Consider the following 13347-nt stretch of genomic DNA (forward strand, 5'->3'; position numbering starts at 1 on the left):
GTTGGAGACGATTGGGTTTGCCAACTAGGTCAATTTTATCTTTTATTACATACACTACTGCTTGACCACTTGAGAAAGATTTCTCACACATGCATTTGTTATATGCATTTGAAATGAGCGGAAATATTGAAAAATTGATAATCTTACCAATAAACAAAATGTTTATTTTTTTTTCTCCGAATGATTTAATAAGTTGCAGTTGCAAAAGCGATGCAGTCATTTCATTCTACTTGTTCCGAACAAGCGGCTTATCACATTCAATTGTATAAACGATACCATTACACCAGTGATTCGGATGTGAAATTTTCTTTCTCAGTTCTTGACCAATCAATGAATGAGCTTTTATAAAAATCGAATTTCAAAAGATAACAATCGTTCTTCATTCACTGCTCATTTTCAGTCAATCAGTTAATCCAGTGAATTAATAACAGCTCTTTTCTGATCATAGATACAACACCAACAACAGCTGCATTTTAAAGTTATGTCTTCCTGTTGCATCATAATACAAGCATATTATGATAAAACAAGCAAATCAAGAATTTCAATCACATCAATTTCAATGTATAATTATGAAAACGAAATATTAAGAGCTGTATTTTTAGAAGCATCCAGCAGCAGTAGCAGCAGTAGCAGCAGCAGCAACAGCAGTAGCAACAACATCATGAACAACAGCTGAGAATAGCAAAGCTAGTGTATATTGATTGCTGAGATTCAGCTGAAAACACTCGAAGTGAAAAAACCTCTAAAACTATGCCTCTTTTTCAAATTGCTTGTTTGTTCATCTTTACTATTTTACATTAAAATTCACATTAACCAAAACAGTAAAAATTTCTTTTTAATGTAAAGTTGTTTCTGAATTTCTGAACAAATTATCAAGCAACCAAATGATAATTATTCAATTATCTGTATGCATTGTTGTTCATTTTAATTTTTAAATTTACAATATTATAATTTAAAAAACTCAAATATGCAAATAAGCACCAAGTTGAATGCATGCATGCAAAATAAAAACTTGCAATGATGAATAATTATACTTACAGAAATTATTTAATGTGATAAAAATTGAAGTGAGCTTGATATTTTTTAATGCAAACTTCGTAATGTGATATATTGATATTACAGCAGAATGCACTAAGTACGACAAACTGCTTTTTGCTAAGCAAAATGCACATGGTCTAATTTATCATCCGTTCAAGTGAGAAAAAATTCTGATTTTCCAACCAGTTTTGCATATGATCACAATATACACACATCGATGACATGCATACACATACGCACACGCACAGACATACACACACACATCGCTGTAACAGGAATATTGAAATTTAGATAACTGTAGTCCGATAAAAGACTTGATGTTCATGTTGAACAATAATTCATTTGATCGATATTAATCATATTTACAATTGTTTATGGCATTTATGATGAAACTTTTTCCATTTTACTTTCTATTAATAATTCAAGTGATCAATTGCAAAACTTGTTCATTATGCAAAACTATATTGCCAATTGTATTCTTCTATAACCGTTTCCCTCGTTTGGTAGGCTGAGTAAAGACAATAAGCTCAAAATTGCTCGAATAAGCTCTGTCTTGTTTTATTGTCACTTTTTATCACATAAAAATGAAATATACCATTCAAAATTGACAATAATATGAAATATTACAGAAAGCAGCAGCAATAATGACAACAAGTTGAATGAATTGTTCAATAATTATTCCCTGTTGACCATCCTCTGGCATGGATGAAATTCGTTGATATTTTATCATTATCCCTCTACAAAACTAAAAATATCTTTGCTCTAGCATAATGTATTGTAGAAAAAAAGAATATTAACAAAAATTTATCATGTCAGCTTAATTAGGACAGTGCCAGAATTGACAACAATATTTTTGACTGATCAAATCCGTTGTATACAAATCAAATTTACATGTCAATCAACATGTCATATGCGGACAGCGTTGGGCCGGGAACAGTTTTCATATAATTTAATACTGTCTTACGGAACTATATTTTACATTAATATTGTCAACTGATCAATCGATAAAATTATTCATCCACTCACATGATCGTACAGCAAACCTTGCGCATTGATGTCCTATTAATATTTTTGGCGAACTAATTTTAGAAGTTTATTCTAACTATAAGTCAATAAATTAATAGTAAATGCATTGCAAATGTTACATGAAACTTGTGTATTTTATTTATTTAAAATTTGCTTTCATTCACATTTTAATGTATATATCAAGAATAAAATCAAAGTAGAAACTTGTTCAATTTACGATTTGTTTTTCTTTTGCATATCTTTTCATTCAAATGAGAAGAAATAAAATGGCAGTATTAATTTATAATTCACCAATTAATCATCAGTCTGATCAATTAAACAATTTTTTTGTTCACATTCAACTCAATTCTGAAAAATTTTAAAGTTATTTTATTGTTTGAAGCTTCCATGCTTGCGAAAAAATGAAAAGCAAGGAACTTGAACTTGGCAGCAACATCATTCATTTATAATATTTTACGTTTTTATTTAAAAAAATTGAAACATACATTTTATTTCAAATTGGAAATAATGAATGAAAAATTGATTTCATGATGACACAGACAAAAATGAAAATTATTAATTATTCTATGTAATGTATATGCATGTTATATAATATGCGAAAACAATCCAACTTTTTTTCTTAATAAACTTAATCTCACCTAGAAGTAAAATATTACATTTACAATTTGAATGCTGCGAACAATGATACTGCTGCAAACATGATAACTGATCTTACCATAATATTAATATTAGCATTCGATATTGTGCGGTTTCGTGAACAATGACACTTGAAATACTCGTGATTCCGCTTACGAAGCAAATTAAAAGAGGTTTTATTTTTCATTTAACAATCCGATCATATTGCTAAATGCTATTTTATTTGTCATGTTTATATTTATTACTACATTAAACACATTTCATTTGAATTTAATAAGCAAAATACTGAAAATTCGTAACACAAGTAATAAGTAGATTGCTTGCCAATTGCTTTTGATTTTCCAGCTGATGAAAACCATCATTCACTGCTTTGGATTTATTTTAAATTTAAAAATAGATAAAATGAAAAGTTTAATTAATGAATGATTTTGATGTGTTCATTGATCAGAGGAACAATTTCCACGTCTTATTTTGATTGCTTTTTACTAGGTTTTTGTAGGTTTTTGTTTCATAAACTCATCAATGTATTATTAACAAATCATTCTTTTCTTTAAAATATACCATTTAAAATATTTAATTGTTTTTATTTAATATTTAATTTTATATAGGTGTACATTTTATAAATTAAAAATTTATTTCACTATCATTTCGCTGCATAAAAAGACTAATACAACAATATTACTGTCATTTTTACTGCTTTTGAGATCAATGTGCTGCAAGTAATGCCATAGCTTTTTATGTTTAAAAATCATTTTTCGGCATGTACTCTCTGAAAGTTATACAAATTATATGCTACTGTAGAAGAGTATTATAAGAAGTAATTGCTTAGATTTTATTTATTTATGCAAAATCAAACAATATTCGACACTGTGATTTGAATTGGACTCGATGGTAATTCAGCTTGAAAGAAGATATGAAACATAAGAAGATGGAATATGCTTGCTTGTTTTGACAAACTAATCGTAATAGAACAGAATAGAACAGATTAACAAATGCATGGAAATGAACCCTGCAAATAAATAATTCAACGCTTCATTGAAAAAAATACCAAATTATAATTTATGCATTAAAAGTCTGAAAATTCAGGCAGTTGAAGCATAGTGTCCTCAGTATACATAACCAAAAACAGTCAACAAATAACAGTAGCTGAAAAAAATGATTCAACAATGTGACAGCAGACATTATACAATAATTCAATTTTGGTGATGAATAACTACTGTAATAAATGATTCAGTTTTATACCAGTTATGGCATTCCAAAAACCATTTATTTTTCATTTTTCAAACCTTTCAAAAAATATGAAAAAAATAATCACATTAATTAATTACATGTGTAGTTATTAATGTTATTTCACTGTTTACATCTTATTTGCATGAATTTTCAAATCTTTTTTAAATCATTGATAGTCAATTAATAAATTGTACATTTTAAACAAATAAATAAATGTGAACAAATAAAAAATTACTTTTTTAATACGAACACGCAACAGTTTCATTATTTTTATTTGTAAGGAAGAATACAAAAAATTCTCTACTGAAAATATTACAACGATCATATTCATTGTACAGTTTGTTGATTTTTACACCAACAATTTGAGAGGATCAGTTCAATTTGTTTTTAAATTATAAAAAATTGTTTTCGAAATTTTAAATCGACATCATCACACAAATGCATAGAAAAGTGTAATGGAATCGATCTTTTTCAAAAAAAATGCAGCAATTTTTAAAAATCTGCTTTCTCCGCTTGTTTATACTTTGTACAAAAAAAAGATTTATTCCAGTTATAAATTTTCGTTTAATTTTACAATTTTGAATAGTTTTTCTCAGATTCAGCTACTCCGTGTTCAGCTTATTCCTTAATCTTCAGTTTTCAGACCGATGCTCAGAGCTCTCAGCTCTGCTTCATCGGCAGATCGTTAATAGAAATCAATTTCCAAAAGCAATTTACTCGATCACTTTAGCATTGATTGATCATTTGACTGGCCAATGAAAAATTAGTATTATTCACTAATAACTAAGATGCTCTTATCAAGATATTGTATGAAACTTCAATGAATGTTTATTCATTTTCTTCTTAAATTTTCACTTATTATTTTTTTTATCAAATATCTGTTGCATTTAGTAATTAATAACTTTTCAGTTTTAGTTCTACTATATTTAAATACACATAGGTGTTAATGTTTACTGTAATGAACCGTACGTGATTTAGAAGTCTGTTTACTTGATTCACTGCTTGTTATTTGACAAAATGCTCAATCGTTTCTGAAATATACTCATCAGTGCAACTTTTAACATTGGTGCAGTAGTTTCTATTATTTCTATGCATTATGGGTAGTAATATTTTTTGATAAAGTTTCGAGTTGATAACTCGCGGTAAGTGCATCATTTTCGTATTTGAAATAAATTTAATTGTAGTAATCAAAGGCTGCATTTTTTAAATTAAAAAACGAACTTTGTTTGTTTTCTTCGATGAACGTTTTTTTCGTTTTGTAAAGAGTGTAAACTGGAACATGTTGGTTCGTTTATTCCGTTTATTTTTTTTGAGTTTTTTGAATCTTGATAATTGATGCTTTATCGAAGAATGTATAGTTTAATTGTTTGTATGTCGTGAATGTTGCGGTAGAAGTTTCGTTTTTATAAAAAATAATGATTATATCAATGTACAGATCATTTTCAACAGAAATTCCAACAAAAAAAATATTGATAAAGGGTAAAATATTTTCAAGTGATAAAAAGTGGGATTTAAAAGTTCCAACTGTATTTTTTCAGTTTTCAAAATAGAGAATTAGGGCGAATCGTAGAGAAACAAATGATCGTGAATTGCAGTGTTTCGTTTTTCAATACGGCTAACGTAGATTTTTTTCAAAGTGTGATCGTTTTCCCTAATTTAATGCGCTCAAACTTTGGCAAGTAGAAGTAGCGCTACTCTGCAAGCATCCAGTAGCTTGTAGGAATAATTATAGCTTTGAAAATAAATTCTACTGACAATTTTAATTGCTAAATTACAAACTTTTTAGCTGAGCAATTTACAACGAAATATTATTTTGAAGTTACATCTGGGTTTTGTGGTCGCCAGTTTTTCGTTGTTAGTTTTAACTTTACCAGATTGATTTCAGATCTGCACTACATTTATTTTCTTCACTAATTTCAGAAGCTTACTTAATTAAATTAAATCACATTCTTTCATTTAGCTAAGTATGTAGCTGTTGCTTAGTGAATAGGCTTGCATGATCTGCTCAAATTGTGATATTGTTCAAAGTTTTGTTGTCAGTTGATAATTTTTATTAACTAAAGTGAAGTCAGTTTCAGTCTCTGCTGAGACAAATTTTGTGCTCGAATGACTATAAAAGATTGTTCGACATATATTAATATCATTTTATTGATTAATTTTTAAAGGGATCAGGTTTGAATTTAGATAACAATATTATAACTTTGATTTTATTGTGCAAAATGAAATTCAGCTTTCTGATTTGATTATTTACATTTATATGTTTAACTTGTCTTGTCCAGTTTGCTCAACTGGGATTTATTTCAATTTTGTCGAATTTATTGAAATAAATCTGTAATGCTTTCAGTATTGTTGTTTACTTTTATGTCATTCGTGAATTTGAAAATAGTCATGCAATATATATGACTTATATGGGTGGCAGCTGTAGTGTGTAAGATTTTGGTGGAAATGTTTCAGTGTAGTCGGATGGCTGTCTGTGTATTATGTAAAATATTTGCTTAATGCCGTAATTCAGTTTAAAAACGTTTGTTTGTTGCGTTACTTTTATTTATATATTTCCAGAAACTTTAAATGTAACTTTTGTTCATTTTTAAGCTCTGGATTGTTTTGCTGTTTCATCTGCTCATCTTGTTTCGACTTTCCGAGAAAAAATCCAAAAACTGCCAAAAATTTTTATTGTTGTTAATGTAAGTATATAACGTTGCTGTTGTTGTTTTCTTAAAATCAGTATGCAGTTGAATTAAAGGAATTCCTTTTCTATGCAAAATTACACGATATTTCATTATTTATTGATGAAGCTAAACAAGCTTGAATGTTCAATTGACGTTACTGTTATGCAAAAGTAAGGATAAATTAATAAATTAAAACATAGCGTGCATGCACGTAGAACATATTGATGATTTCACTTTCAATGAATTGAAATTGAATTAAAATATCAATAACGTGTAATTTATGATTTTTGTTTAAATTGAAAATTTAAGAATTGCCTCACGACATCGTAATCGATTATTCTTCATTCATTTGATTGTCCAAGTGTTTGCTGGTAATAAATTTTTTTTCGTGTATTGTTTTTCATTGAAGCAGAAAATAATCCAGTGTTGTGTTAAACTTTTTTCCATTTTACGAAAAATTATTACTATTATTGTTGTTGTTGTTGTTGTTGTTATTCTTTTCATCACAAAACAAACAGCTAACGGTTGATTCGTCAACCGATTGTCAACAATGCTTGTTTTTGGCCCATGCTCTGCTTACGTGACCCAGTTTTGCGTTGTAGAAGCGGTAGGTAGGTAGAGATAGATGCACAAGCTTAATGGTGCGCAAGGTGATTTTGTAGAACTGTATGTTTGTTGTTCATATTTAAAAGTCTGATTCATTTTCAATTGCATTTATTATAATTTAATTCAATTTTCAATTTATCACTGCTACACGAAAGGTAAATGTTTTTTCTGTTATTGTTGTTGAATAGTACTGTAATGAACGAAGGTTCGAATGCTTTCTTTTTGTTTTGTTTTTGTTTTTTTCGTTTTTGGTATCGGTTGTACAATATTCGTCTATGTTAGCGAATGAATGGCTGAATTGGTTGATTTGAATGCCGTGCGGCGGAGCGAGGCAGTTAGTTGAATTTCCACTGGAACAGAAACAACCAACTTTTGTGCTTTATTTTATTTTATTCGAGTAAATTGGTTTTTTTTCATTATGCAAATTTATATTTTTTGTTTCGTAGGTTGTTGTTGTTTTGAAAATGGCTACAGTGGATGATTTGCCCGAAGAATTGTTGGTGAAAATATTTTTGCTGCTTTCTCCGAACGATTGGATGAGTTCAATTTCCACAGTCTGCCGACGGTGGAGGCGGGTGATGCTGGTCGCCTGGGCGAACGTCAGGTCGGTGAAGAATGTCGACAATTTCGACGGCGAACTCTACTTGGCCGACGGCACGCGCATGGTGGTCCGTTTTGCCAGCGGCGCCGACGCGTACCGTTTCTACGCCGCCACGGCCCGCCACCTCAGACAGTTGACGGTGGAACTGCGCGACGGGATGCGCTACGAACGCCGGCGCCTGTTGGATTCGTTCTGCCGCCGTTGCGTCAATTTGCGCTCGTTGACTCTGTCCGGCGCGTTGTGCGGTTCGATCGACTGGGCAATCGGCTGGCTCGACCATTTGACCAAATTGAAAGAGTTGTCGGTCGACGATTCCAGCCGCTGCTGGCAGCACGACGACGAGCCTTACTGTTGCCCGTCCGAGTGCCGCGGCACCGGCACCGCCCGTCTGTTCAGTCGACTGGCCGGTCACTGTTGGCCGCTGACCAAGCTCGAACTCAAAGTGTCCGTGTCGTGTTTGCCGACAGTGGACGTGTTCGACCAGGCGTTGCGGTCGATGCCGTTGGAAATTTTCAAACTCCAACTGCTCCAGCCGGTGCGCAGCGCCTACGCGCACGGTCTGCTCCGGGCGACGGCGGTCGGCTGCGCCGCCACGTTGCGCCACTTTGCCCTGTTCTGCTATTTGACCGAACCGCTCGATCCGCGCCTATGCAAACGGTTCCTGCGCAAATTGACCAAATTGGACACGCTCGACCTGGGCTTTGGCAGTTCGCACATTGCCGACATCATCGACGATCGTTCCCACTGGACCGGCCACTGTCTGTCGGCATTGGGCAGTTTGGACTCGTTGCGCCGTTTGACCCTCCGCATGACCGACTTCGCCCCCCTAGCCGACATGAATTCCATCGGTCTGGGACGTCTGTTCGACCAGCTCGCCGAACTGTCGTTGAACAAGTGTCGGTTCGGCAGCCGTCGGCAACTCTGCTCGCTGTTGGCACAGTGCGGCACTCTGCGCCGCCTCTCGTTCGGCGACACGCGTCTGCCGATGGACCACTTGGACGAGCTGATCGTCGCCTGCCCGTCGCTGCGCCGTCTCGACATTTCTCTCCAACAGGAACCGTTTTCGGTTATCGACACGCTCCACGCCGTCCAACGGGCTTTGCACGACCGGCGTGTCGCGTTCGACGCCCACGCGACCTCTTCCTCTTCGACGCTGGTCATTCAAATTGCCACGCTTCGTCTGGACGCCAACCAGGGCGAATTGTTGAAAAATTCCCACTTTTGTTGTTTGCAAATAAGCCAACGGCCACTTTTCACTACCGTCACCGTCGACTTGACCGCCTCGCACCGCTACAGTACCGTCGAGTCTGCTGACCAATTTCAATCGATCCTTTGAATTCGACCCAAACTGGTTTTTCTTTTCTTCGTCGTTTGTTTCTTTATTGTTATTATGAAAAACAAACAAAAACTATTTTATTTGCTCAACTGATGACAATTGTGATTTTCTTTCTTTTATCAGTAATATTTTTTCAGTTGTGTTGTTTGTTCTATTGTTGAAAATTTGACAACCACTCACCGTTCAAAACTTTTTCTACAAGCAAAAAAAGGTATAAAAAATGGGATGAACAGGAGCCGACTTGTTCAATATTTATTTATTTATTTATTTATTTATTTATATTTATCACTTCTGTTCATACAATGATTAGGATTTTTTTTTGAAAATAATGATTGGAATTCGATTACAGCCAATGGTAAAATAATTTTCAACTGCAAAAATGATCATGATCGATTTCAATCGTCAACCGGACAGACAACAATTAGAAACATTCTTTGCAAAACTTTTTTGCATAATACTTTTCTCGGTTTCTGCGTTCATTTTCCAACTTCGATGACAAATACAGCTGCATCATCATGTAGTCCAGTGACGTGGTTCTCGGCAAAGCGACAGCTATTGGTTTCGTGGGTGAAATGGCCGCTTGTATTGGGATCATTTCGGCCGGTATTATTGGTGGTCGCATTGGGGGCGGAACCGGGGCACTGATCGGTGGTGCGGTCGGTATTCCAAGCGGTAAGCTCAACGGCAACAGCGGTCTGGCCGTCGGGATAAACATTGGATAATGCATCGGCATTGGCAGACCAATCGGCAGACCTGCCGATGGGTTCATCGGCGACGGTATGTTCGCCATCGACTGTAGCAGCGTTGGGAAATTTGTCGGAAATGGAACCGTCGGACCCAGTTGTTGGTCGTCCATTGGAACGTTGAACTTTGGTGTTTTCAACATCGAACGCAGCTTCTTTTTGCCAATGTTGAACGCCGGTTCCAAAGCTCTGGCCATGATACGGTCGCTGGATGCCGCCAACGACGGCCACTGTTCCTGTTGTTGTTGTTGTTGTACGGCACCGCCCATCCAAGGTTGGCTTTGGACCTGTTGAGTTTGGCACAACGATGGATACTGGTCACAGATTGAGTTTGGATTCCATTTGTTTGCTTTGAAAAGCATACTGCCGGCTTGGGCGTACAACAGCAGCGACAGGAACAACAACAACGGCTGCTGAAACGACAGCCAAATTGCGAATACAGCTGGACAGACCATAGTTGTCGTCCAAATAGTGGGGTGGAAAAATTCAAATCAATGCAAAATATCGCGGATATTATAAGCGAAAATTTTCAAACCGGTTACCGTGCACGCGCAAATATTACTGCCATTGCACGTTTGATCTTGATGACCGAAAACTGGGGAAAGGGAGGGGGGGTTCAACCATCGCAGACCAATCTCCTCCTCCTTCTTTTCCTCTTCTTCCTCCTTCTCCTCTTCCTTCTTCCCCATCATCCGGATTATCCTGATAACACAACTCTGTTAGAAAATGAAAATATATTTTCTTTTTATTGAAAATTTAAAAATCCAACTTGAAACATATTCTGTATGATTATTCATTTGCATAAATTGCACGCTGTACAACAACAATCAGAAAATTCCAATCAAAGCAAACAATGTCGACCAATGATCGATCGATCACATACATGCATACACGATTACATCGAATGAAATCAATTATGACACATGTCTTGTCAAATTCAAATTTTTGAAATAAATCTTTCTTTCTTTTTATTCTTTTAAGTAAAACTATCTATTCATTTTTTTCCATTTATTATTCAATTTTTATTATCAAAAAAGAAAAAACATTTGAAGTAAAAATTGCATAATCAATTATGAAAATGAAAAAAAAAATTTTTTAATTTTTTAAAGCATATTTTTCTTTTCAATTCTTCAATAAAAGATAAACCACTATTATGTTTCTTCAATTTTTATTTGTTGCCAATTTAATAAATCTTTTTGAAAATTGAATTGCAAATTTCATTTTTCATAATTTATAATTAATAATTGTATGAATTATTATAAAATAAATTGTGATAAAATGAATTGAATTGAACAAAGAAAGAAAAAGCAATGAGTTGTTTATTTAGTTTAAATTTAAACTGGTTATTTGTAGTGGAATGAAATAAATTAATTTTATGTTTGAATGAACGATGAAGACACAAAGAGACAATGAGAGAAATCTCGAAATGGAAAATTTGTTGGATATATCTTCTTCTTCTTCTTCTTCACTGAATCAGGATGAAAATTAGGCTATCATAATTGATAGGTGGTACACAATTAAATTTGTCATTTAATGATGATATTTAGCTTTTGAGCATGCCAAGAATTCAATTTATGGCATTCAAATGATCAACAATACCGTGTAAAGAGGAGTGGCCGTTGATAATTTATGATAAACTTCTTCATATGTGCAGCATTCATTATTATCATTTCATTTAATTTATATTATTTTTATTAAACCATTTTCATGGATTTCATTTAGCGTTCAGTAAATGTCTCGATCATTCTTCTATATTTACATGAAGCACGCCTGATACGAAGCATCAATTAATATTTCAATTGAAAACTTCATCTTCATCGCTGAAACACAATCATAATTGCAGTAGTTTTTTTCAAAAATTGCACTACATTTCATAACATGCCATTTTTCATACAATTTTCTCAAAGTTTGAAAATTCAGTTTATATTAATTTCAAAATTTGTATCTCAAAAATGCATTTATTATTTTCATTTACAAAATTTGTTATCGAATAAAATTCAAGTTAATTTTTTAAAACTGTAGAACTTTACTATGACATTTGCATACTATATACAGTTAACTTTACACGTACAGTAGATAACTTCTCATTTTTCTTCTAAACAACATCAAACATAATTGCAGTTGCGTGTATTATTGAATTGTATATTATGGAAAAAAGTCATTTCATTTCATTCATCGTTCATCAATTGCTCATTATTTTCCCTTAATGAATTGTAAAAAATTAATCAACATATTTTTCTAATCTTCATCATTTGTTGCATTTTTATGTTTCTTACAAATGAAATAATTTTAATTTTTCATTCATAATACACACTGTGCAATACTTCACTGAACTGTTCAAAAATAAATCAATTATTCCATTGCAACTCAACAATATTTTATTTTCAATTTAAAAATACATTCAACGGCGAATTTGCATACCTTTTTTATACACTTTTTCTTTTCAGTAAAATTAAACGAGATTTTAAAATCAATAATAATAGAGAAACATGGAAAAGTATTCAAATTAAAAACGATGCAATTCACTAATTTCACTTCTTCGTATCTTTTTTACGCATGCATAATCTTTTAATAAATACTTTAATTCAAAATATCACTTTTCAGATAATGCATCAGAAAGTGTTTGAATTCTGCATTCCCTTTTCTGCGATACTTGCTTTGCCTTGGGGGGAATATTTTACATCGTCATTCGATACTCCATTTCCAATTGAAGATAAACAATAAATATGAATGCAAATATATTTATATGTAAATTTAACAACATTTACAGAATTTTCTTTGCATAGTTATTATAGTCGTTTAGGAAACTATTGGATATTGTTCATTTCTCCCGGGTCTAGCGTACTGTCCGAAAAGACAAGCATTTTCCAGATAAAAGAAATGGTGTCGCTAGTAATTTGGGCATGTAAACGGGGAATTGTGTTTCTTTGCTCATTGTCTATTTTTGAACAATTTTCTTTTTTCTCTTGCTTTTTGTTTTTTTGTTTTCAGTAAAATAGAGCAGCGTAAACAACTTTCCCGCGCAAAATCTGGGGAAATTTTTTGAAAATACCACTACAGTAGGCATGTTAAATTTGAAGCTGCACAAATGCAAATGAATGCTTTATTTCATCACAAATACATTTAAAATATCACAGCATACTGCTCAGAACAATTTATAATGCGTTGTTGAAAAATTTTAGGAATTACCTGCACACTGAACAAAGTAGTGTATTTTCTTATTATGAATTATTTTAATATGATAATGTTCGATTCTAAAAGTATCAAAAAGCATTGAAAAAGTGTAATATAATAATAATAATAATAATAATAACAATAAAGAACTGTCTAATGATATTTCAAAATCTTAATAATATCTTAATTTCCTATCACTTGATGACATCAAAATATTTTAAAATAAGACATGCAACAATAAAATTGTCTTTTTCAATTCTCTGCGCAATATGAAATGTTTCTGCATAA

The 13347-nt window shown here is 32.8% G+C and overlaps 3 protein-coding genes across 3 annotated transcripts; 1 reads left to right on the forward strand and 2 right to left on the reverse strand.

Annotated features, from left to right (window-relative positions):
- Positions 1–1636: 1636 nt before the first annotated feature.
- On the reverse strand, positions 1637–2782 carry Tsp_02256 (transcriptional regulator, MarR family). Its single transcript, XM_003378016.1, has 5 exons — positions 2727–2782; positions 2385–2412; positions 2082–2117; positions 1930–2006; positions 1637–1775 (listed from the first exon to the last, which is right to left on the reverse strand). Exons 1-5 carry the CDS (start codon positions 2780–2782, stop codon positions 1637–1639), a joined length of 336 nt encoding a protein of 111 aa, XP_003378064.1.
- Positions 2783–7149: 4367 nt separating this feature from the next.
- Tsp_02255 (putative LigA protein) lies at positions 7150–9120 on the forward strand. Its single transcript, XM_003378017.1, has 2 exons — positions 7150–7206; positions 7777–9120. The coding sequence occupies exons 1-2, from the start codon at positions 7150–7152 to the stop codon at positions 9118–9120; spliced, it is 1401 nt and encodes a 466-aa protein (XP_003378065.1).
- Positions 9121–9563: 443 nt separating this feature from the next.
- Positions 9564–10340, reverse strand: Tsp_02254 (hypothetical protein). The gene has a single exon (XM_003378018.1). It carries the CDS (start codon positions 10338–10340, stop codon positions 9564–9566), a length of 777 nt encoding a protein of 258 aa, XP_003378066.1.
- Between the last annotated feature and the right edge of the window lie 3007 nt (positions 10341–13347).

This window comes from Trichinella spiralis (genome assembly GCF_000181795.1).
Source record: "Trichinella spiralis strain ISS 195 chromosome Unknown Scfld4, whole genome shotgun sequence".
NCBI classification, from domain to species: Eukaryota; Metazoa; Nematoda; class Enoplea; order Trichinellida; family Trichinellidae; genus Trichinella; species Trichinella spiralis.